Raw genomic sequence first — 26,194 nt, 5'->3', positions numbered from 1 at the left:
TTCTGCCGATCCCCGTTATAAAAAAATGAATTTATTTATGGAAAAACATCCCGAGCTGTTGACCGAAAACAATCAGGAGGGTGTACAACGTGTTATAGATGCCAAAGATTCTGAACCCAAATATGCGTTTCTAATGGAATCGACATCTATTGAATATAATACCGTTAGAGAATGTTCTTTAAAGAAAATCGGTGATGCTTTGGATGAGAAGGGCTATGGCATAGCAATGAGAAAAAGTAAGTTTTATTTTTTACAAGGTAAATATGAATATTATTTTAATTTATATTCTTTTTTTGTTGTAGACTGGGCATATCGAGATAAATTTAATAATGCTTTATTGGAACTTCAAGAACAAGGTGTTTTAGCTAAAATGAAAAATAAATGGTGGAATGAAGTGGGTGCTGGTATATGTGCGGTAAGTTTGTAGAATTCAATAATTTATAGCCATATTTCGGAAATTATTCAACTTCGAATCGGAGAAATTGTTTATACTTCCCTGCAGATGTTTTCGAAAGTTACTTTTTAATAGGCAATATTTTAATTATTCTTCTTAAAAACAATTATCTAACTTACAGTCGAAAAAAGAACAAAGTGATGCCAATTCTTTGAATATGAAAAATCTGGAAGGTATTTATGTGGTATTGGTTTTTGGCAGTGGTATGGCTTTAATACACGGCATAATAAGTTGGATTTGTTTTGTTATACACAAGGCTCGTAGTCACAAGGTAAATTATACAAACATGTCCATAATAAACATAAAAAGTAATAATAATATGAGTAATAACTAATAAATATTCCTTAACATTCTACAGGTACCGTTAAAAGCCGCCTTTATTGAAGAATTTAAATTTGTTATGGAATTTACCACCTATACCAGGGAATTGAAAAACTCTGCTTCGATTTATTCACGCAGTCGTAATTCATCCATAAATATAGAATCTTTAGATAATGTTTTAAATGCTATAGATAATTAATAATTAGAATTGAAGATTATTTTATGAATTTTACAAAATAAGCTTTTAAAAAGTTAAAAGTTTGTTTTGTTTGTTTTTTTATTATTAATATTATTTAAAATACATAGAATGGAATGTTAACAAAATACAATTTGAGAAATCATTATTACATATATGTATAAGTTAAATAATTATATAATTATATAAATAATAAATTGTATTAAATAAAAAAAAAAAAAATACTTAATGTAAAAGAAATTAATAAATAATACTGCTAAAATATTAATGAATTAATTAAAAAAAAAAACATATATTAAATATAAATATCATTAAATAGAATACTAGGAAAGTTACTCTTATGATATTATTCGAAAGTTAATTTTTTGAAAATCTAATCGTTAAAAAAAATCTTTCCAAATAAAGAAAAGTTTAAAATTCCAGAAATTCTTAAATTTGTCCTTTATAAAATTATATAAAATCAAAACAGTTACAAACTGTAAATTGTCAAATACAATAATTTAATGGTTTGTTAATGATTAAAAACATTTTGAATCACTTTTGTATAGAAAGCAATTCATATAAAAACGCAAATTTTTGTATTGTGACGTTTTCTTTTAAGGGGAAAAAGCCTAGTCTGTGGACTATTCTATGGACAATTCAATGGCCTAGTCTATTGAGAACAGCCTATACACTAATCTATAAACTAGACTATGAACTAGTCTACGAACTAGTTTAAAGTCTATTCTATTGATTAGCCTATCTATGGTCTATTATATTGAGTTGTGAATAAAACTACCTATTGACTTGTCTATGGACAAATCTCAGAACTAGTTTATGAACTAGTCTATAGACTGGCTCATGATCTATTCTATTGATTAGCATATGGACTAATCTATGAACTAGTCTATGGACCAGTGCATCGACTATTATATAAACTAGTCTATGGACTAATCTATTATCTAGTACGCAAACTAGTCTATGGACTAATCAATTGACCATTCTATAGTCTAGTCTACAGGTCATTATTATATTGATAATTATCAGAATTATTTCAAAAGTTCTTGATAGGGAAAAAAAAAGTCTACTTGTAATATGTTGTTAGCGTTTTTTAGTACTACTAAATGTCATAAAGTACTGAAAACATACGATAGTACTGAATATTCCATCCATGATAATTGCCCTCAATAAAAGGATTGAAAATAAAAATTTTGAAAATAAGAAACAGGAACTCTTGTCCCCAGTTATAAAGCCAGTCTTAGTTTACAAAATACTTAAAGAAATTGTTTAAAATAAAATAGAAAAATAAGAGAGTTTGTTTACATGTAAATGAGTATCAATGAGTTACACGAAGTTATTAGAATGTAGGAAAGAGAGATTGGTGCATAATATTAGTTGTAGTGCTTGAGTGTTTTAAAAACATCTTATTATTAAAATTTATGATTTAAATTGTTGGCCATTTTTCTTCCTCATAAGCCAAAATTTATGTCCAATTTTTAGCCTTCCACAATAAAACATGTATATGATTATCAACATCCTGTGGTTGATTTTTATATTGATTTTTCAAATGTTCAAAGGCGTGTGTGGGTGTAGAAATGTGTTTTGTAGTCAATGACTCCACCGTATCCATATAACGGGATATTAACGAACGATAACGTCTACCAATGGTTGCTATGAGAGGTACATTTTGATTTGGTACGGCTATAATGGTTTTGATCTGTAAGAAGAACATAAAAATAAGGATTATATACCCATTTATAGGTAAAATTAAACTTACTTCATTTTCATAAGGACGAAAAACGGTAATTGGTCTTAAAGTATTGACTTCAGCTATGATTAGGCAACCCCAGGTGGTGCCAATGTACAATTCCTTGCCATGTGTACAGAGAGCAGAAATTTGACATTTTATTAGACTTAAATGTTCATCTATAGCAATGCTTTTTAATGATTCGGAACAGGGCAAGAGTTTGGAACAATCTAATTTATTTTCAATTTGTTTATTAACCGCATGCCATTGATAAACCATAAAACCAGGATACAGGCAAGTGAAAACATATGTTTCATTACTGCACATCCTGGCCACCTTTAAATCTTCTATAGCATTCGGTTCATCACTGTGACACAAAGCCTGATGACCACAGACACCAGTTTTACTAAGAGGAAAAACATTCAGTTTGCCAGCCATTTCGCCACACCACAATTCATAAGTTCTAAATACATAGACACGACAGAGTATAAATAATTTAAGATACAAATTTATTTTCCCAACTCACCCCTCTATCATAACCGCACACGAACAATGCAATATTAAACCCGAACAAATTTCGGTCAAAACAAACGAACCCTCTGCAAATGCACAGTTAGAGGGCACCTTCGATGAATCTACCAAAAACACTCGACCATTGTGTAGACCCACAGCAACACGTTGTATATCGCGCAAATATACTAGTGTTATTAGCGGTGATTTAATGGCTGGATCCAATATATATGAAAATATATGACTATAATCGGCCAGACTATAGGAGTGTAGAGTACCGGAAGCATCACCCATCCATATGCATTGTTCAATAATGCAACAGCAGAGCATATTAATTTTTGGCAAACGTGTAGCGGAGGGGGTACGCGAAGATGAACCCGTTGAGCCGGCTTGTAGAGTGGAAGGAGTATTTATGGGTGACGATGAGGAAGATTTATGATTGACCTCTTCGACACGAGGAGATTTTTGATCTTGGGGTGAAAATTTATTTGTGCATTTGATACTACTCGATTGTAGAAATTGACCTTGTAGCGTTGTATCTAAGATATCTATGTGTGAGTTGTAAGCGGGTAACCATAATTCAAGGCCGGTCGTATCATCTGGAAGAGGGGTTACATATTCTCAATGGAAACTTTATTTTTCACACAAATTTTACACAATATTTTATATTTACTTTTTACATAAACATCTCTTTTAAGCAAAGAAAGCTTGATGTAAGAATTGTTAAACAGAAAACCCAAAAACTTACCTTCAATATTATTTGTGTGACTATAGCTAAAAGCTCCACACACAACTTTATCATTGAACGGCAAAGCTATAACATCCAAAAGATGTATACATTCCGGAGCAGTAAGTATGGATACAATTTGGCTGGCAGTTGGTCGCTTTTTAGGCAGTTCGTCCCAACACAAAACCATTAGATCTAAACAATATGTAGGAAATTGTGTTTCTCTTTGTGTCAAAGCTGGTCTACTACCCTCCAAAATACATTCCTTAATAGATTCATGACCTTCAAAAGGTTGACGTAAACTAATATTCTCATAGATAAACATGCCAAATGAAAAGCAATCAACCTTTAAAATGTGGAATTTTAGTATTTTCTACTAGATCATTACTTTAATTATAATAATACCTTTTCTGTGTATTCCTCTTCACCATTATAACGTATAATTTCGGGAGCCATAAAACCTTCTGTGCCACCAAATCCTTTAGAGCCACTGGGAGCCGTTTGACGACTTATACCATAGTCAGCAATTTTAATATGAACACTATTACGAGGACTGTCCTCGCTATAAAGAAATAAATTTTTTCAAATATTTAATAAATTACCATAAATTATTGAAATAAGCAAAAAAAAACTTACGCGTGTGGCTGGGGAAAATCCCAAACTAAAACATTTTCCGATTTCAAGTCCCGGTAAATAATGCGACGACGATGTAAATATTCAATAGCACGAGCTGCTTGCAAAACCAATATTTGGAATGTATGAGGTCCTATGTGAGCACCACTGCGCCGATGTTGTCTTAAGATAGAATCCAAACCACCCATAGGAGCTAATTCCAAGACCAAAGCCAAAGGTTTTATGCAAATACCCACCAGCGGCACTATATTTGGATGTTTAAGAGTTAACAGTACAGCCAACTCTTGTCGGGCAGTACAATAAGCTTTGCAAGCATGCTGTAAAGGATCACGATCCCATTTCCCCAAAGCCACTTTATAAGCCATTAATGCACTCTCTTTGGCTCTAGGACCAGGTGGCACAGGTTGCAGCATTTTCATGGCTACCGCTCTAAAAGAACGAGAATTTTTAATTTTACAAGTAGCTTTAAAAACAAAACCAAATGCTCCTCGTCCCAAGAGGGAACCCTTAATAATGCTTTCCGAATTAATGGTATACTTGTCTGGTATATCGGCGAATACAACATCGGGTGCTAAATTTAACATGTGCATTTCCAAATGTACGGGACAAGAGATTTTAGTTTGATTATAAACCGACAATATACATTCTTCTATCATCCAGGTATAACAGACATTTGATATATCGGGTAGATTGTATAAAGGATGACTATCCACAGAGGTGTTGCGGGAAGAGCCGGCAGAATCTGGTCCTACACCAGAGTCTGCATCAGAACAAAGAGAATCCTGTAATAATGTTATCAAATACATCATAATACAATATTTAACTTTTCTCCCTTAAAAACTTACTTCCGATCTTCTTTCCCTTTTAGCGGTAGCATTTAAATAGGCAGAAAATACATTAAGAGCACCATCCTCGTTATTATCATTTTGCAAATATAAAGGACGTCTAGCACGATATTTATTTGTATAGCCAACAGCACCCATGGCCGCTGAATTGTCCGAAGACTCACCATTCGAACCGCCATCATTGCCTTCCGCCTTTTTACCATTTAAAGCCAACTTTTTCAAACACTTGGGACACATAACCAAGCGTGTTATTAAAAATCTTCCCTCGGATGTGTGCACAAAACGTGTACCCAACGAGGGATACCAATCTTCAAGCAGCAAATCAATATGATCTACAGATAATGCCAATAGTTTAGCAATCACCGGCATGTTGGGTTCAACCCGTGCCAAATGCTGTCTCTCGCCATCATCGATTTCTTGCAATATATTAATGTGTGTAAGGGGAAAATAAATTTCCAATATACTAGAGTTACACAGATTTATATCGCTCCAGACACCATCCAGTTTAAGTTTAAAGCGATTGTTTGTATTACGAAACGGTTGGGTATTGGCCGCCAAAGGAAATGGTACTTCCCATATTTTAAAAACTAATATGGGACCGTAATACAACGATACACCAGTTTGCCATAAATTCCATTGTGTATCATGTTCCAGAGATGTGCGCAAATCGAATTCAAGAGAATGCTAAAAAAGAAAAGCAAACAATTTCTATATTTTTGTTGTAAATTCTAAAAAGTAAAGCTCACATCATTCGAGGGTATATAAGCGGATTTTATAGCTTCAGTTAATTGTTCATCTGCTAAAAGTCTGGTGATTAAACGAGACCAAAAGCCTGAGGGAAAATAGGTCATTAGTAAAATACGTCTTAGACCCATTTCCAAAATATTAGAATCGCTGATATTCATGCTGTTGCTATTGTTATCCACTGGTTTATAAATCAAACTATTCAAATTGATTTCATTTGATACAGAGCAGCCTAAATTTAAATTACGACCACGAGTACGCTGGGAGATCTATTAAAAAGACCAAACAATAAAATATATTAAACAATTTAGAAGTTTAAATTAGTATACATAAGTCTAAAAGTAGGCAACATTATGGGGAATGTTAAAAAACATCTCATTGAATATTCTCGATACAAAATTTATTTTAATATTTACAATATTTACCTTAACGACTGTTCCAGTATTGGGTGTTACATCTTCATTTTGCGGCAACAGCGAGGGTATTAATAGAGTTCTGGAATCCCAGGTCAGAGCCACTTCAAATTTATTCAAAAGACTTACTATATAGGAACGATTAGTATTCATACCCTGCTGACTATTTGTATTGCGAAATAGTAAATTTAAATCATCCAATTTCATGATGCCGGTACGAGCAAATGGATTAATTTCTCTAACAGTTACCACATGAGCCAACATATCACACAACCACTGAGGATCAAGAAAATAATAATCTCTTAAAGTGGCATCATCATAGTGTAAAATCACACCATTATCATGTAAAAACATAGTGGCTTGATTAAGTTCCGACGAATCGCGAAAACTTTTATAATTGTGCAAACGCATTTCTTCAGTCACTAGTTTTCTATAGTTTTCAGCATCGAGAACAGGATCTAAACCAGCGGCTCTTAGATTACAGGAAATAACATTGACAATATCTTCCAGGGCTATATAACTGGCGGGTATTTTTTGTAATAGTAGAGGTTCTTTGGAACCGGGTGATCTTAGCATAAAGGCGGTATCGTATATAATATTTGCCAATAGGCGTATATTATGCATGGTTCGACAACTTATTTCTATAGAGTCTATAACACGAGGTAGACCAATCTTTTCAGCATCCGGTATGGCTATGAATTTTTCCCTAATGATTTGTTGCAATTCCTCGGCTTTTTCGGCGGAAAATGTTTCACCTACCGCATCGAAATGTGTGCCCACTATAATGACAGGAGAATTAGGAGCTCTAGCTTGTATATTACCCAACCACTGTAAAATCTCCGCTAGTCCCTGGTGGCCATCGGTGATTTTCCACAAAACTAAATACAAACTACGTTTGGAGAGAAAATATTGATGGGTGGCATAATATCTAAAATTTAAAACAGATTTAAAGTTTTACCAACACATTTTCCTTTAATTAAAGTAATAAAATCTTACTCTTTTTGTCCACCAAAATCCCAGGTGCGAAACATTACCGGACCATGAGAACCAGGAGCCTTTTTTCTCTTCTCACAAATCCAAGTGCCAATATCAACACCTACTGTAGAAATATTACCGCCACGCTGAGACCTAGACAAGTTCTTGGTATGACCCATGCGTTTAGCCCAATGATTTTCCGAAGCTCTGGATCTTTGAGAACCTACACCCTGACGTAGTAAATCTAGTAGTGTAGTTTTTCCTATGCCTTGCACACCCACCACCATTAATTTCATGCGTGCATAGGGCTGAGCATCTTCATAAATCGATTTCAAATAACCGATAATATCCATGGTCTTATACTTTTTACTTTCAATCATGGACTTGAGAGGATCCTGTAAAAGACAGCCACGCGTATTAAGATTCCAAAGACGTGTTAGTAAACCCAAGTGTGGTGGTAAATCCATTACATTGACATTGCCACTTATATTCAAAACACTAAGACTGGTGAGCTCATGCAGAGAAGTGGGTATCTCTTTGAGACAATTATTGCTAATGTCCAACATGGAGAGATTGGGAAATATTAGTTTGGATTTAGTTAGGCCCACTACACTCCAATCTGAGTCATCGCAATCATTAAAAAGTGTTGTCACATCATCCGTGGACAATTGTATGCGTGTCAGCAGGTTGTCAGCCAAAATTAAAGTTCTCAACGATTCCAATCTCAAGTGTCTCCTATGGCGACAAACACTTTTCAACACCGTGCTTCTAAATGAGGATGACTTGGGATTGTTGGGATTATGTTTGGCAAAAGAGGGTATTTCATCATTTTCACCACCTTGATTTTGAGCCACAAAACTATAGCACAAAAGATGAGGATCTGATTCGGTTATACGCGGCAAACTGGGCCAACAAGATATTTCGTTGTGACTTAAATCCAATTGTTTGAGTGTAGCTGGATAACTGGTAACATGACCCATGGAACGCAAACTATTGTAGGACATATTTAAACGTGTCAAATTAACAGCCAAGCAGGGTAATGCGGCCGGTATGCTGGTAAATAAATTATTTGCAATATTTAAACTATTAAGCTGTGAAACACCCTCTTCCTTTTTCGATTCATTCCATTTCATATCGTTGTCGGTGATCTCTAAACTAGAAAACCAGATATTACGATGCACCAATGGCTGTAGGGTGAGTATGCGAGTTTTACTTTTATTATCATTGCCATAGACATCGAAATTGGAAAACGGCTCCAAGTCTAATTTATCCAAACTCAATTGTGAAGAAGAGGTTTGCATGGGTGGCACCGGCAAGTCTTTTAGCAGATTAAAGGCAATATTTAATTCTCTCAACTTAGGGGCTTTCCACATATCAAAGGGCATCTCTTGTAGTTTATTATTCGAAATATCCAATATAGCTAAGGCAGGTAAATGGAATATTTCCGCTGGTATGCTTATCAATTGATTATCTTGTATATAGAATTCTTCTAAAACCGGCAAAGAATACGAAGCCCTACTACCGGGTGTATTAGCGGCTGGTGTGGGTAATTGTGTTATTTTATTTTGTGCTACATTTAAATATCTAAAGTCAAATAAGATTAAATGAATAAAGAAATATATGCAATGAAATCAATTTAAACTTACTTTAGAGAAACCAAACTGAAAATCTCGATAGGCAAGCTAATAAGATGATTATGAGAAAAATCAATACGTGTTATGGCGGTCAAAGCTACTTCGGTGATTTTAGGATGACCTTGTAGTTTCGGATTTAATTGTAAGACACCATTAACCATCCAATTGACCCTGAAAGTTTAGAATCAAAAAAGAATGAATAAATAAATGTAATTTAATAATGTTAAACTTAAAAAGTGTTTTGTTGTCTTTAAAATTTTAAAACAAAGATGTTAAACAATTGGTATTAATTATAAGGCTTCTTCTGATTTTAAAGATTCTTTCTGTAAATATAGTTAATTTATTAAAGATTAGATCATCTATAGTGAGTATTGATATTGGCACTTAAATTTGTGAGAAGAGAAAAAAGTTTCCTAGTTCGCATGGGCCATTAATGTTTCGCACTGGTGATTTTGGTGGACAAAAAGGATAAATCTTAACTTAAACTCTTTAAACGCAGCCTAGAGACCTCCGATAGGTTAGTGTTATAGTTTGGTAGACCGGAGTTGGTGGGTTCGATTCCCACCTGAGGCACTACCCAAACGTTTTGCAATACAAACAATTGCTTTAAACTTAAACTGGATGGTGTCTGGAACAATACATATCTGTCTAACTCTAGTATATTTGAACATTTTTTCCCATTTTTGAGCGGTAGATATGAAAATGCTATCATATAATACGCATGCTGTTAGAGCTTATTGAACTGCTGACCAGAACTGGAGGTCCTATTAACCCTTAACAATTTAAAAACTCTAATATTTTCTTTTAAGGAAAATAAAAATAAAAACTTCTTCGTACAATTTAACTAATTAACACTTACCTTACGAACGGTAACTGGACATTGTTATTATTGTGCCAATCAATTATGACCGGAGTATTGGGAAACATTGTACTATAGGAAATATTTGTAGCAGAAGGCATAAAAACTTTAACTTCCACCGGTGTGGGTAAGCCTTTCTTATTGATTTTATAATCAGAGTCAGGATGGACACGTTTGGCAAGTAGGCAATTTAAAATAGATTCATCCTCTGAAGCTACAGCCACACTTAAAGCAGAGCCATTATCATCGCGAGCACCATATCTTAACAAAAACAAATATAATAGATTATTAGGAAATTAATTAAATTTAAAAACAATTTATTTACTTCAACAACAACTCCACCATTGGCAAAGATCTTTGTTTACACGCCTCAGCTATAGGAACATTACTCAGACCATAGATTTCCTCACTACACTTGGGATCATTGTGATCCTCTACTGGTTTGGCAATAATATTTGGATTTGCACCATTCTGCAAGAGCACAGTAACAACATCTAGAAAACTGCCTCTTACTGCCGCCAATAAGGGAGTCTCCCGCGCCGCACCACACAATAGATTTACATTTATCGGACATTTATCACATTCTAGAGACTCTTCTTTAAGTGCCTGCTCACCATCGCCGCTTATATTCAATTTGGACATTATGGCTTGTATACCAAACGAAATACGTTTGCGTGTCGGTGTTATGGGATTACTTTGGGGACTTTGTGCACAAGTTTTGCGAGCTTTTACTTTCCATTTGACTAAAACATTGACTAGAGCTTTATTGCCTAAAATACTGGCTATATAGAGGCTAGTTTGTCCGGTAACATCTTGAGCATTAGGATCGAAGGGTAGACGCCATTCCCAGACGCCTTCTTCATCGCGATATGTTGAGTAGAGGTAATCGGGATAGGAAAAATTGATAAGTAATTCGAGTAATTCTATATGACCATTGATGCAGGCAGCATGAAGAGGAAGCCATTTTTCAACTGTGGGTTGCTGTGAAGGAATATATTGTTTATTATTTATAGTTTAAAAGGAAAATATTTATATTTGCCTGTATCAAGTCTGGAAACTTTTCTAACATAGTTTTGGCAATATTATAATGACCATTATGTACCGCAGCGTATAGCGGTGAATATTTTGTTACGGTATGAGAACGACCATCCGAACCAGCATCTAATAAACGATTTGTTATACTTTCATAACCAGACTGAGAGGCTCTGAAATATGTAAAAGAACATAAACAAATATATTTAAAAAAGAGCATTTGTTATTGTAAACAACTTACAAAAATAACAAAGTATTTGCCCCTGCCGGTGCCATATTGACAATTATTTGTCTTTCACTGCCCAAAGCTTCCAAAAGCACACGTACAGTACGCTCATCTCCAGTGGATACCGCCTGTCTCAGTTCACGATGTTTTATCAGACGCACCTGTTCACGAGCATCTGAAAAGTAGACAAATTTTCAAGAAAATTTTATTTATTTTAAAGTTTTTTATTATTTTTGTTCTTTTTCTTTTGTTTTTTAATGAATCACCTAAAGATTTTGTAACTTCAATGACCTCATCAAGAAAATAATCACAAGCTTCTAGTGCGGTTTCAGTACCCGATTTTGGTTTCTCTACAAAACTCCAGTCCATTTTGTAAAAACTTTTATTTAATTATATCAAAGTAATTGTAATTAATGATCAATCAATTTGTTTTGCAAAAGAATACATGAAAAATGTCTTTAAAAAAATGCATCCATTAACAATATGTCTTTAATTCTGTACTCCCAAGTCAACACCCTTAACCGTACACTTATTTCAGCCAACTAAATTTTGCGTTCGGTTTTCGTTAACAAAATGCCATCGTTTTGAATTTGGTTAAAAATCAATTGTCAACATGTCATATGAGACTATTTGTTAAGATTTCATTCATAAAACCAAACAACCAGACCAGAGGGTTGTGTTTTATTTATAACAACCACCCATCCAGTGACTATAGAGTTGTGGTTGATAACAACAACTGCGCAAGACACGCACATCCAACCAGCCAACCAACTGTTGCACGTGTAATTCATGTTGCACTAAATTTCAACAAGATTTATTTGTTTTTCTTCTTATTCAGGGAAATCTCATTGTGGGGCGGGAGGGCATTATTATAATGATTATTGAATTTGTGTCATTGTGTATCATTAGCTTTAAAGATTAAATAGCAGGAAAAAAACTAGTAGTAATTGATACTTGGCACTTGGGTATGATAATCCATATGGAACATGGTTAGCGAGTATAGTATCTTTCTTTCTTTTTTTATAGGTTTTATGCAAATTATTTATTGTTGTTTTGCATAAGGTTTTCAAATTGATTATTACATAATAAAGACGAAGGTGTTAGGGGAAATTTTATTTAATTTATAAGACTTCATTTGGTTTTAAATAAAACGCATAATGTGTGATAAATATTTTAAATATAATTATAATCTCGTAAATAATTTAAAACTAAGAAACGTAAAGGCAGTTTAAGAGAGACCGGCAGTCAGCCTATCAGACAAACAGAATTTAATAGAACTCATAATAATTTTGAAATTTAAATGGGGGCTATGTTCAATTATGGACCGATACGCAAAATGATTTGTATATGTATATACAAATAATATTCGCCTAAAATTTATTATTATTAATTCAAGAGTTATTTACTATTAAGTGAATTTCGGAACTAGACTTTATAAGGAAGCTATGACCAATTATGAGCCAATCCGGAAATAATTTCGCTAATATGTGTATGTGTTAAAATTTGTCCCGATATAAATTACATTTGCGAAATTTACTTTAGGGATGTATCTTATATATGGGAGCTAAGGTCAAATATTGACTGATCCAGGTTTTAGTTGGTAATACAATTTCTATTCATATTAGATTTGTATATGCAAAATTTTGTGGAAATGCCGATATTCTAGAGGGAGTTATTAACAATAAATCTATTTTCCGGGAGTATGTAAATTTGTATGAGAGCTACATTTTGAACCAATTCTAATAATTTTCAACGAATTTAATCCCCGTACTAAAGAAAACACTTGTGACAAAATTCGTTAAAATAGCTGCTATAGTTTTTGAAAAACGTAATATTTTCATGGGTTGTTTCAGAATTTTGATCATATCTCTATTATTTATGGACCATTTTTGATGATTTTAAATAGAAAATAGAATTAGAATAGAATAAGAATTTTACGTTCATAAAATTGATTCATCAAACACAACAACAAACCTATTTAGCAAAATTGATACGATCGTTCTTTTTTTGATACTATTTGAAGTTCGAAAGTACCGTGATACTTCCAAGATGCATTATATATTCTGAAACTATGTTCATAATCATACGTAGAGTTTATTGGAAAAGTTCATATTCTATGCGCCACTCTATGGATCTTTCTAAAAACCTAGCACGTATACGATTCCTAAACAGATTAAAAATTAGAATAGAGAAATACTGTCAGAATAATAAACAACCAGATAGAATTACAGATAGATCTCGTTCCCACGATCATTCGACCAAAGATTGATAATTCAGCAACAGCTGCATCAATCGACTTTTTTTCCCAGGGAAGAACGTCCAGTTAAAGCTAATCTGTTACAACAACAACAGACAGATCTACATACATACATCAGGTATAACCGTAATTCTATTTTTGAAAGTTTGTCTTAAACTTACTTTCACTTTAGAACCTCAAAATCATTGTACTTTTAGTTTTAGAAATTATATAGTAATTCATAACTACGATGTATATTAAAAAATCCCTATCATTCATATTTTAAACACTTCTTGGCAACTCTACCCACTAAATGGCTAAAAGCCAATAAAAAATGAAAACTGAATGTTTTGTTTATATTTAGCTAAATGCATTCATAAAAGCCATGGAAATCCTATCCTCATCACAACTGAACTACTAATGCACTTGTCATACGATATGAAAATCAATAATTTTCAATTTCGTCACAATTAAAATGCAATTAAATATTAATTGCAAAATAAAATCAACTCACCCTCATCCGAGTCACTCATATTTTATTTTTAATTGCTTCAAAAAATCTCTTTATTGCACTTTTACTTTAAACGTTGTCTATTTCTTATTAAACTTTTATATTTACAAGCATCAAATAATGCATATTTTGCCAATTAATTTAATTTCTTTCTACGTTTTTCATCACTTTTTCTGCGGATAGTCAACAAAATTTTGCATCTCAAATCAGAGCCCTGCGCCGACAAATATTAACGACGTCGGCGACTGACACTAAATATGTCGGCGGCGGCTTAAAATCGACTGTAAGCCGGCTAAGTTTTCAACTACGTTTAGTTTTTAAATTTTCAACGATTTTAAATAAAAACGGAATCCGAAAGATCAGAAAGTGGGATTTTGGAAGCAAATATATTGTTTATAACAAAACAGAGCAAGCTCAAAAGTTGTATGAGAAATTATGCAGGGATGAATAAAAAATTCTTAAAAATTAAAAATTTATTCCCCAAAGGGTCCGAATTTGAAAAAAATTACCAGACACCTGTCCGCTTTTTTTTAAATGAACTACCGAATTTACGTTTTTACCCTTTTTTAACCCCCAAAAAATTTCCAAAAATCCCGTCTTATTGGATACATTTGGTGGGAGACTAACCTCCAACAAAATTTAACACTAATATGTTGTGTACATACAAAAATTATTGACCGAAATTTTTTCCTATTCGGCCCATAATTAGTCATAGCTTCCCTTTATCTTCTGAATCTGAAAAGCATCTTCTGAAAATCACTAAATTGTAAATAATTTTAATTAGCATAATGATACCGGAATAAAATTCTACACGAATATGTTTTGTATGAACAAATCATTCACACCTTTTCCGGATCGGTCCATTATTTGTTTATTTAAAAATGTAAATTTCTATAAATATTCGACATGTTAATAAAAAAACTAGCTTTTAAGTCAAGGATATATAAGATTCGGCATAACCGAATAAACCAATTATTTCATGGAACTAGAAAACGCTTTCTTCGATTTTAGTGTTTTTTCAAACACCAACAATGCAATAATCAACACAATACAACTCTGTATTATCTCTATATGTGAATGTAATATAAAATGTCAGACAAAATAAAGACGACAATAAATCTACGCAAGTAGACGACAAATAGAAAAATAAAAATACGTGAAAAGAGGAAAAATCCACGAAAAAAGTTTATTATTCTTTTTTCCGCTACAAAAAGTTATAAAAAATAGTAAAATTATTAAAAAATTTTAAGTGTTTCCATGCATAAAACGCATTCAATATGAGTTTATTAAAATCTTACAAAATTGAGCTGCAAATTGTTAAGTGAAAAACAAGTCTGAAAAAATTCTTAGAAAACAGTGAGGTGCGCTCTACATCTACAGTTTGGAGTAAGAAAAAAAGAAAGGAATTTATTTTTCATCCTGTATTGGACAAATATTAACGAAAAACATAGTTTAGGAAGGATTTACATATATAAAAAATAAGGTAAGTGTGATTTGTTATAATTAAACTAAAACATTGCATTTAAAGAATATTTGGAGTGTTTATTGGGGATTCCAAAGAATTGAAGATGAGTGTGTGTTTTTTCATTAGTTTGGGTGCGACATTAAATTTCGACGACAACGTCAAAGATATAAGACGTTAGCAGCGCTGTTTTATCAAAGTACACTTACAAACGTAAAAAAGGTTTTTGTTTTTATTACTTGTTTTTTGTTGTTGTGGGATTTTCTGTTTTGCAGTGTGTGGAGAGGGGGAGCCAAATATGTAGTTTTCTTTTTGTTTTTACTACAAGTCTATTGAAAAAGAAGTTACTCAAGGTATTTTTTTTTTTAATTTTACTAACTATTTGGTTTATCGCACATGCGGCGTAAAGGATATTTTTGTATTCGTCATTTTTTTTACAAATTTAAGTAGTACAATTTTGTTTATGTTTTCTTTGGCCTCATATCATTAAAGTTTTCTAACTATTTACATATGTAAGTATTTGAAATGCATTTCAAAGTATTTCAAGTTATCTCAGTCGAAGGGCGTACTACCCCGACCCGATCAAAATCCAAGTGTTAGGGATAACCTGTGACAACCTCTCTCAGCGACATATAAAGCAATTGATCGAAGTTTTCTCAATTATGCTGCACCGAATGTACATCCGTTTTCTGAGGTACCCAATGATAAGGTTTATGAACGGCAGAAACCAACGCCCTCCGAATCGCAACCGGATGTGTCAAGATGAGGAATGTGGATCATTTACATGAGGACACCATGTTACTGTCGGTTGGAAAACATTGTGTTGTTGATTAGATAGTACCTGTTGGCATGTCATCTGTCGAGTTATTGCAACCATCAGATTCTCGACATATGCGGATGGACTTCCAACGTTTTCGCAGCGACATCCTAAACGTCATATCATTAGACGTTGACACATTGTCCATTCCAAACCTCAGAAAACGCTTGCGTCAGTGAGAGCAGCTTTCTAGGCATTGAAAAACCATTTTAGCAGAATTAAGTCCGCATGATACAATTCAGCAATTTCTACAAGTTTCTCTAGCTTCCTTTTCCACCCACAAACAGAAACTCGAATAATTAACAAATTTCTTACTATAATTTCAGAAAGGAAATTTCAGTAATATACAGTAAAACTATTACAACAACAAATGCGATTTTTTAACCACGGGACCGTTATAACTAATATCTTGCTAATAGGTTCAAATATATTTTGATTTCATATGAAGTTAAATAAGTTTAACAAATAATTAGAATCTCAATACTAGCTTTAAAAGTTACAATTGAAGACATTACAGTTTCTACAGTGACAACAAATATCTATTATTTTCTACCAACTATGAAAAATCCTTCTTCTCTTTTTAGCTACTGCTTAGAGGTATATTTTTTGCTAACAGCCAACGTCTTGCCTATTTTACATCATCAATAGAAAATGGCACCGTTGGCAGGTCCTTCATTTTCCATAGATACCTGGAAAAATGATCCACCAGATGTGGAACTTAAATGTTTTTTACCGAATGGCATATTTCTAACTCTAAGTGTACCCGCTACTGCCACCATTAGAGAAATAAAAACGGTAAACACAATTAAATCAACACCCAGTTACATAACAATTTAACTAAACTTATCATATTCTATTCAATTCAATTCAAGGAAATGGTTAAACAATCAAAAAATTATCCACTTCACAATCTTATCAAAGATGCTTGCGATTATGAGGTCAGTGGTATATCGGCCATTGCTCTAGTCGAACCGTTTACAGATGAAACAAAACGTTTATGTGAAGTTCAGCCTTATTTCTGCCTTTTACGCTTGGGCGAACGCAGTGAAACTACTGCAATTTCCAGTGATTATGAACTATCGAAATTGGTCAGTAATATGATTGGTAAATCATTCGAAGACTATAGTGCGCAGAGAAGTCCTGAAGAGGATGATTTCCGTCGTAAAATGACACTGCTATGCGATGAAATCGAATTGGAACGTTCCAAATATCGTTGGACAGATAAACTACTGTACGAGCACCCGTTACGTTTGGCAAATAATCCCGTTATGCCGGAAATAATTCGTACACGTTTTCGTAATTCAAATTTTTTAGTTGTTGTTAAGTTAGAAAATGATGAAACATCATTTACGATCTCTGTCAGTGATCAGCATACACCACGAACCCTGGTAGATTTGGCTCTATCGAAAGTTCGTAAATCTCAAATAAAAGTTAGTGATCGAGCTTCAGACTACATATTGAAAGTGCGCGGTCGTGACGAATACTTGTTTGGTGAATATCCACTAATACAATTTATTTATATACAGGTAGGTTATTAATTAAAGGAAAAAGCTTTAAAACACTATTTAATGCATTCTAATTATAGGAAAGCCTTTCTGGTTCAGATGTTCCCAATGTTGTACTCAAACCCATACATACCCTACCCTCATACATTAGCTATAAACAGGAATTAAATGCTGCCCCCAAGAGACCACCAAAACCCGAAAGTCTGCGCCATCAATCGAATGAAATGGTAAAACGAAAAATAAAAAGCTCATGGGAAATCGAGAATCATTTTCGTCTACGACTGCATCGCATTGATAATGTTAACTGTGATTTGGCCAGAGGCATTAAGGTCGGCGTACACATCGGTCTCTATCATGGCGAGCACAAGTTGTGCGCTCAACATTCGGTCGACATTGCCAGCAGTAATAATCGTTCATTTACCTTTGACAAGGACATTGTCTTAGATATTCCTCTACAAAACTTGCCACGCATGACTAGACTCTGTATGGTCGTCTATGAAGTGACAAAGACATCACGCTCGAAGAAACACTCAAACGCTAGCAAAGAGAATACCATACTAAAAGACGGCAATGTTAATGTCAATTCATTGGCCTGGGTCAATACCACACTGTTCGATTATAAACATCAATTGAAAACGGGCTGTCAAACGTTACATACCTGGACGTATGCCGACGATATACAATCGGATGAGATATTTCATCCGTTGGGCACCATTGAACCAAATCCACGTAAAGATGAGTGTGCTGTGGTACAACTCACATTCCATAATTACGGTTACGATAATATACAGTATCCTTCGGAAGAGACAGTCCTACAATATGCCTCCAAATTAGCCGCTTGTAAAGAGCCACTCAGTCGCGGTTCATCTCAGGATGGGGCGGCTACAGTTAGCAAAGTTCTATCACAGTATTCACGTACTATTAATAAACTTTATGAAATGCACGATCAAGATCGTAATGATATATGGGAGAAGAGGTAAGTAGTATTCACTGATGCCTTGAATACTTATATCCATATTATTATTATTTTAGATACTCCATCAAGCAAGATGAACCCGAAGAGCTATCTATACTTCTACATTGTGTTAATTGGAATGAACGCGACGAGGTGGCCGAAATGTGGCTGTTGCTTAAAGAATGGCCCATAATATCTGTAGAACGTTCCTTAGAATTACTAGATTATGCCTATCCCGATCCAGCAGTACGAAATTTTGCCATTCGTTGTCTAAATAAATTAAAGTAAGTTTACCAAACAAACAAAAAGCAAAATTAAATAATGAAATACAACTTTCAGAGACGAAGAACTTTTGCTGTATCTGCTGCAATTGGTACAGGCCATGAAACATGAATCTTATTTAGATTGTGCACTCACCACATTTGTCCTAGAGCGAGCTTTGCGCAATCAACGTATCGGTCACTATTTCTTTTGGCATTTACGCTCCGAAATGCAAACACCTTCAATGCAAACACGTTTCGGTCTATTGCTTGAAGCCTATCTCAAAGGTTGTAAACCACACGTACCGCTGTTACGCAAACAGTTGCATGTTTTGGAGAAACTAAAACAGGGATCGGTGCTGGCGAAAAAGGGCGGCAAGGAGAAAGTGAGAAATCTCTTACAGGAATTTTTACGCAATCAGCGAAATAGTGGTGTCTTCCAAAGCATACAGAATCCCTTGAATCCCAGCTTTCGTTGTAAGGGTGTTAAGCCGGAAAAATGTAAAGTAATGGACTCAAAAATGCGTCCGTTATGGATTGTGTTCGAGAATGCCGATCAAAATTGTAATGATATTTATATAATTTTTAAAAATGGTGATGACTTAAGACAGGATATGTTAACACTACAAATGCTAAGGGTAATGGATCAATTGTGGAAAAATGAAGGGTAATTTATAAAATTAAAAAAAAATAATAAATAAAAAAAACTTTAATAAACAAATATGTGTGTTTCCTACAGCATGGACTTCCGCATGAACATTTACAACTGCATTAGTATGGAGCGCCGTTTGGGTATGATAGAAGTGGTGCTCAATGCCGAAACTATAGCCAACATACAAAAGGAGAAGGGTATGTTTTCGGCTACATCGCCCTTCAAAAAAGGCTCCCTTTATAGTTGGCTTAAAGAGTACAATAAAACCGAAGAGGAAATGAACAAAGCTGTTAAGGAATTTACTTTAAGTTGTGCTGGTTATTGTGTAGCCACTTATGTTTTGGGTGTAGCTGATCGTCATTCAGATAATATTATGGTTAAACGTAATGGTCAAGTAAGTTTTTTATTAAACTTATTTTTTATTTAATATTTCATAAATTTACTTTCCTATAGCTTTTCCATATTGATTTTGGCCATATATTGGGACATTTCAAGGAGAAGTTTGGTGTGCGACGTGAACGTGTACCATTTGTTTTGACACACGATTTTGTGTATGTCATTAATAAGGGTCGGGCCGATCGTATGGCTGAGGAATTTCTTTTATTTCAAAATATGTGTGAAAAGGTAAAACGTCAAATGTTTGAAATAAGTGTTTAATTTATTTATGTGTGTTGTTGGTTTTTCTTTTCATTGCAGGCATTTTTGGTTTTACGCAAACATGGCTGCCTTATACTATCGCTGTTTAGTATGATGATATCAACGGGTTTGCCTGAATTATCATCTGAAAAGGATTTAAACTATTTAAAAGAGACATTGGTAAGTTTTGTATTTTTATTAAGAATTTAAACAATGTCTTAAATAGTTTAACAAAACAATAGGTAGTTTCTAAAGACTTTGGGTCTTATTCATAAACTTTTATCAAAGGATTATTACTCCTATTTTCATATAAAATTTGTACTATAAATCGTTGATAAAAGTTTATGAAAAAGGCAGTTCATATGTTACAAAGTCTAATCTTGTGTACTTAATATTTTCGAACATAATTCCGAAAGTTGAGAAAAGAATTCTTTGACTTTTGGAAATTTAAAAATGTATTTTTTTATTATTTTTAAAACAAATATGTACATAAGTTTTAAAAGTTTAAGTTTCGAAAATCGTTTCGAAAGTTAATGATGTATAGTTTTAATCGCGATTTCAAGTATATTCTCAACTATTCACATTTTCCGTTATTTTTTTTTAAATTTTTAAGATTTTCAAAAAATTCGAACATAATTTTCGAACTTAAAAAATTTCCATTTTTACTGTTTTCAAAATAAATTTTTAATTTTTAGTCTTTTTAGACTTCTTTTAATATATTAGAAATAGTTTTGACACAATTTTGTGTTTTCGAAAAATTCGAACATGATTTCGAAAATCCAAAAAAAAAACGTTTTTGCGTCTTTCTAAATTATAAACTTTTTAAGTCAATATTTTTTTTTTTCAAAAAATTCGAACATATTTTTCGAACTTCAAAAAGTATTCCTTTTTACGAATTTCAACAAAAATTTGTGATTTCAGACTTTTTAAAGTCGTTTTTGTACATTCTAAAAAAAAAAATTAAGTCAGTTTTGTATGTATTTTCGAAAAATTCGGACATCCAAATGAAAAAACTGGTTTTTACTTAATTCTACAGCGATTCTACTCAATTATAAACCTTTTAAGTTACTATTTTTATCATCGATCGGTTGTTTTGTATTATTCGAAAAATTCGAACTTATTTGTTTCTTTCTTTTTAATCTCAAACTTTAAAAGTTAATTGATATTTTAAAATAAAATTTGAAATTTTTAGAAGTTCGAAAAATTAAGACAAATTTTAGAAAAGTTTAAATTTAAATTAAATTTGAAATTTAAATTAATAATAAAATAAAATTTAATTTAAAATAACTATGAATAAATGATGATAATAATGAAAAAATAATTTTTATAACACTTTCAGGTCTTAGAATATAGTGAAGAAAAAGCTCTTGAACATTTCCGTTCGAAATTTAGCGAGGCTTTAGCCAATTCCTGGAAAACTTCACTCAACTGGGCTTCTCATAATTTCTCCAAAAATAACAAACAATAAAAGCAAAATTTAACGGAGAGAAATACTTATAAACATGAAATCCCAACCTCAAATCATCTACAACAAACACTGCATGATCATCTCGAAAAGAAAAAATAAAAACTAACAATAACAACACCAACTACAAACAACAACTATTAACATCCTAAACGATCGACTATTATACATAATTGTACATTTAATTGTGCTTATATACTACATATTTAGAAACAAAACAAGAAAAAAGCAAAAGATTTTTTGGTTTATGTTCTTTATTACTTTTTTTTTTAATTTTAATTATAATTATATATTTTTTTATTATTTTCATTCTTAATATTCTAATTTTTTGTTGGATTTTTTTCGTTTATTAAATTTAATTGTTTTTCATTTGTAAAATTTCCTCATAGAAAAAATTTCGAAACAAACACTATTGTAATTATTTTGAGAAATAAAACAAATTTAAAACAAAACATGCATTAAATAAAAAACAAAACAAAACAAAAAAAAAAATACATAAAAAAGTGTTCAACACAAAACTTTAGACTTAAAAAAAAAATAAAAATAAATAAATCAACTTCATTATGAATTAAATAAATCACATTTTAATAATATAAAAAATACAAAACAAAATAAAAAAATTAAATTACAATGAACTTATATTAATAAATTTAAATCAATATAACTTTAATTATTAAAACAAAAATAAATTATATGGTTTTATTATTACTCTTTGCACGGTTGTTAACAAGGTAAATATGCTTTTGATAGTTGAAGACTTTTGAGCAGCTCCAAACTGAGTAGTAAGAGCAATGTGGCAAGATTTAAGTTAGGTATTCCATGTTTAGACCTTCTCGTTTTATGTATTAATGCCGCATTCATCCCATTAAAGCTTTCCTTTATACATCGTATAAAAAATCAATTTGTTGTTGTTTACATATTTTATTGTTTTCAAAATGAAACGTTTAGACTTCACAGGCCCACTAAAATTAAAAAAAAAATAGAAACCCTGAGACTAGTTCTACTTTGGTTAATTTCTAGTTCAGTTTAAGTGCAATTGTAGTTCAGTTCTAGTCTAGTTTTAGTTAAGTTTTGGTCTTGATCTTTTATAGTTCAGTTTAAGTTAAGTTCTACTTCAATTCTATTTTAGTTCAGTTCTAGTAGTTTTAGTTCGAGTTCAGTTTTAATTCAGTTCTTGATCTGTTCTAGTTCAGATCAATTTTAGTTCTAGATCAGTTCTAGTTCAGATTGTGTTTAGTAGTTCTAGTTCAGTTCTGGTTCAGTTCTAGTCTAGATTTAGTTAAGGTGTAGTCATGTGATGCTCTAGTTCAGTTTCAGTTAAGTTCTAGTTAAGTTTAGTTCTGTTCTAGTTAAGTTCTAGTCTAGATTTAGTTAAGTTGTAGTCATGTGATGCTCTAGTTCAGTTTAAGTTAAGTTCTAATTCAGTTATAGTTTAGTTCAGTTCTGTTCTAGTTAAGTTCTAGTCCAGTTCGAATTCAGTTCTAGTTCAGACCAAGTTTAGTTCTAGATCAATTCTAGTTCAGTTTTAGTTATTCTAGTTCTGTTCTGTTCTAATTCAGATCAGTTTTAGTTCTGGTTCAAATCAAGTTTAGTTTTAATTCAGTTCTAGTTCAGTTCTATTTCATATCAATTTTAGTTCACAACAAATTCAGTTCATGTAAAGTTCAGTTCTAGTTGAGTTCTAATTATGTTCCAGTTCAGTTCTAGTTCAGTTCAAGTTCAGACCTAGTTTAGTTCTAGTCTAGTTTTAGTTAAGTTCTACTCCTGATCTGTTCTAGTTCAGTTTCAGTTAAGTTCTAGGTCACTTCTACTTCAATTCTAGTTTAGTTCAGTTCTAGTCCAGTTTTTCAATTATAGTTCAGTTCTAGTTAATCTACTTCTGTTCTAGTTCAGATCAGTTTTAATTCTAGTTCAAATCCAGTTTAGTTCTAGTTCAGTTCTAGTTGAGTTCGATTTCAGATCAATTTTAGTTCATATCATCTAGTTGAGTTCTAATTAAGTTCTAGTCTAGTTTTAGTTAAGTTCTACGCCTGATCTGTTCTAGTTCAGTTAAGTTCTAGTTCAGTTCTACTTCAATTCTAGTTAAGTTTAGTTCTATTTCGGATCAATTTTAGTTCACATCAAGTTCAGTTCTAGTTGAGTTCTAGTTAAGTTCTATTTCAGTTCTAGTTTAGTTCTAGTTCAGTTCTAGTTAAGATCTAATTCAGATCAATTACAGTTCACATCAAGTTCAGCTCTAGTTCAAATCTTGTTCAATTCTAGTTATAGTTAAAATTGAACTTTCAGATCTCATAACAGATTTTATAAATACATAAATGTGTCCTCGAGCTATTAGGTCTCAAATATAACAAACAATTTTTTTTCAGATATCACGAAATTCTGTAAAGGAGAAATTCAGAGTCCAGATTCTTGTAAAAGTTAGATTCAGATATCAAAATAACAGACAATATTACCACAATATTACGAGATCGAGTTAAATTTATCGTAGTATTTATTCCTTTTTCAGATAATTTAATTTAGATACTCGGCTCATTCCTCTACAAAACCTAGCAATTTTGTGCAACCTATTTCCAATTTTTTGTTGGAAACTCTGTATTCTAAGACAATCGTAAATATTTCATAAACTTGTCCATAATACCATTATATAGAATAGTACATAGAGTACTTAGTCAGTAAACTAGTGCATGGACTATTCAGTACTTTTAATCCATAAAAATTACTCGAGTTCTTTTACTATCAAGCTATATTAAAACGTTTACTTACCTATCTGCTTTATACTACGTTCACACAATCGAATTTTTTGAAATGCATTAAGCTTTTTTCAAAAAACACTTCAAATTTGACTCAAAATGTAAATTTTCACTCGGAAAAATACTACAAAACTAAAAACATGATAATTAAATATGTGAACGGGTTCTTTACTCATTGTGTGAACGTAGTATTATGTAAATCAACCCCATAAGTAATAAAGTAAAAAAGGTCACACATATTTTTTTTATTTTATTCTTTTTTTATATTTTATATATATTTTTAAAATACATAAACATATACATATATTTGTTTCTCCGACATTTATCAAAATACATAAGCAAAATATTTGTTTTTTGTCTGTTTTTTTAATTATTTAATCATTATTACAACTATAAATATATGTCTGTATATATATAAAAAAGTTATTTTTTTTTTGTTTTTTTAATTTTAATATAAAATAAAATTAGTTTAAAAACTAGATTAATTGTTTGCTTTGCCTTTTCATTAACTTTTTTTGTTTCTTTTTTGTTTTTTCTTAATAAAATTAAATATAACATTAGCAATTAGTTTATGAAACCTAAATAAATTGAAAAAAAATAGGGGGGAAAATACACTAAATTACTAAATAATGTATGCGAAATACAAAAATGTTTTTTTTTTATAAAAATAAAATAATAAATATAAACAAAACTAGTAGTTTATATTTAGCTATATAATAATAAAATAAAAAAAATATGTTACAGAAATTATTATAAAAATTAGCATTAAAAAATAATTAAACTTACATACTTAACATGTACAAGTATTTATATTTAAAAAAATAGGGAATTATTAAAACAACTATTTGTTTTATTTAGTTTTTTTTTTTTTTTTGGATGAAGAAAGGAAGGAATAGAGGAAATTTTTCAAACTGAAATCAATGTATGTTATTTCGAAATTCTATTAAATATTTAAAAATTATAATAAAATATTAAAAGTAAATATACATAAAACGCGTTGAATTGAATTTTTTGTTTTAATTTAAAATTATTACACATTGTGTGTGAAAATGTTTCTTTTCTTGGAATATGTTTTTGTGTATGTGTGTAGTTTTGCTTTCATTTATAAATGTTAACATGTAAATAAGGATATTTATTTGGGTTTATAAAGTCTTTAAATTTTTTTAAATTTTGGAAAAAATTAACAATATTTCCCTTAGAAAACATAAATGGTTAAAAGCTCGCCCATTAACCTGTAAAAATGCTTTTGCAATAAACTATAAATGATTCGATATACCCAGCAGTTCGGGGGTATAGTCCCGCATTAGCTATTTAACCTAACTACCCCTAGCTACCGACTACCCAGTTGACTATTCAATAGGTAATAAAAAAAAAACAACTAGTCCAAAGGAGTCAATACATGGCAATGAACTTTTTGCTTTAGTTTTTTATGTGTCACCTAGATTACAAAAGGGCCACTAAAGTGGTGACTGTCTTAACTCCCGTTTACAAAGAATACATTCGAGACGGAAGACGAATTAGAGAGTATAAATGACTGTCTTTTTCAGATGCATCTTTATCGAAGTACTGGGACTTTATATCCTGTGACTGGCTACTAGACTGTCTCTTTGTAATCTATGTAGAGTAAATTACTCGGAAATGTTGTCTTAA

General features: G+C 31.9%; 3 protein-coding genes across 3 annotated transcripts in view; 2 read left to right on the top strand and 1 right to left on the bottom strand.

Moving 5' to 3' along the window:
- LOC119605928 (glutamate receptor ionotropic, kainate 2) overlaps window positions 1-1,385 on the top strand; it is an 8,249-nt gene extending 6,864 nt beyond the window's left edge. Inside the window, 4 exon segments of the mRNA XM_037959280.1 lie at window positions 1-236; window positions 303-415; window positions 576-725; window positions 813-1,385. The exon segment at window positions 1-236 is cut by the window's left edge and continues 2 nt beyond it. Coding sequence (XP_037815208.1) covers window positions 1-236; window positions 303-415; window positions 576-725; window positions 813-974 — 661 coding nt within the window. The 3' untranslated portion in view covers window positions 975-1,385.
- Window positions 1,000-14,274, bottom strand: LOC119605927 (leucine-rich repeat serine/threonine-protein kinase 1). The gene is made up of 16 exons (XM_037959279.1): window positions 14,046-14,274; window positions 11,311-11,470; window positions 11,077-11,242; window positions 10,363-11,018; window positions 10,038-10,298; window positions 9,191-9,349; window positions 7,566-9,128; window positions 6,582-7,497; window positions 6,159-6,425; window positions 5,413-6,096; window positions 4,571-5,349; window positions 4,340-4,496; window positions 3,956-4,280; window positions 3,224-3,806; window positions 2,728-3,160; window positions 1,000-2,667 (listed from the first exon to the last, which is right to left on the bottom strand). The coding sequence occupies exons 1-16, from the start codon at window positions 14,062-14,064 to the stop codon at window positions 2,434-2,436; spliced, it is 7,362 nt and encodes a 2,453-aa protein (XP_037815207.1). The 5' UTR covers window positions 14,065-14,274; the 3' UTR covers window positions 1,000-2,433.
- An 876-nt stretch (window positions 14,275-15,150) lies between these two features.
- LOC119605915 (phosphatidylinositol 4,5-bisphosphate 3-kinase catalytic subunit beta isoform) lies at window positions 15,151-22,030 on the top strand. Its single transcript, XM_037959264.1, has 10 exons — window positions 15,151-15,525; window positions 16,906-17,116; window positions 17,194-17,847; window positions 17,907-18,802; window positions 18,859-19,065; window positions 19,121-19,708; window positions 19,781-20,087; window positions 20,147-20,317; window positions 20,390-20,509; window positions 21,669-22,030. Exons 2-10 carry the CDS (start codon window positions 16,973-16,975, stop codon window positions 21,795-21,797), a joined length of 3,216 nt encoding a protein of 1,071 aa, XP_037815192.1. The 5' UTR covers window positions 15,151-15,525; window positions 16,906-16,972; the 3' UTR covers window positions 21,798-22,030.
- Window positions 22,031-26,194: the final 4,164 nt, after the last annotated feature.

Source organism: Lucilia sericata, unplaced genomic scaffold (genome assembly GCF_015586225.1).
Source record: "Lucilia sericata isolate MDLA Ls3-8-SP2 unplaced genomic scaffold, ASM1558622v1 Contig000532F_arrow, whole genome shotgun sequence".
Classification (NCBI taxonomy): Eukaryota; Metazoa; Arthropoda; class Insecta; order Diptera; family Calliphoridae; genus Lucilia; species Lucilia sericata.
This window is presented reverse-complemented; position numbering and strand designations above follow the sequence as displayed.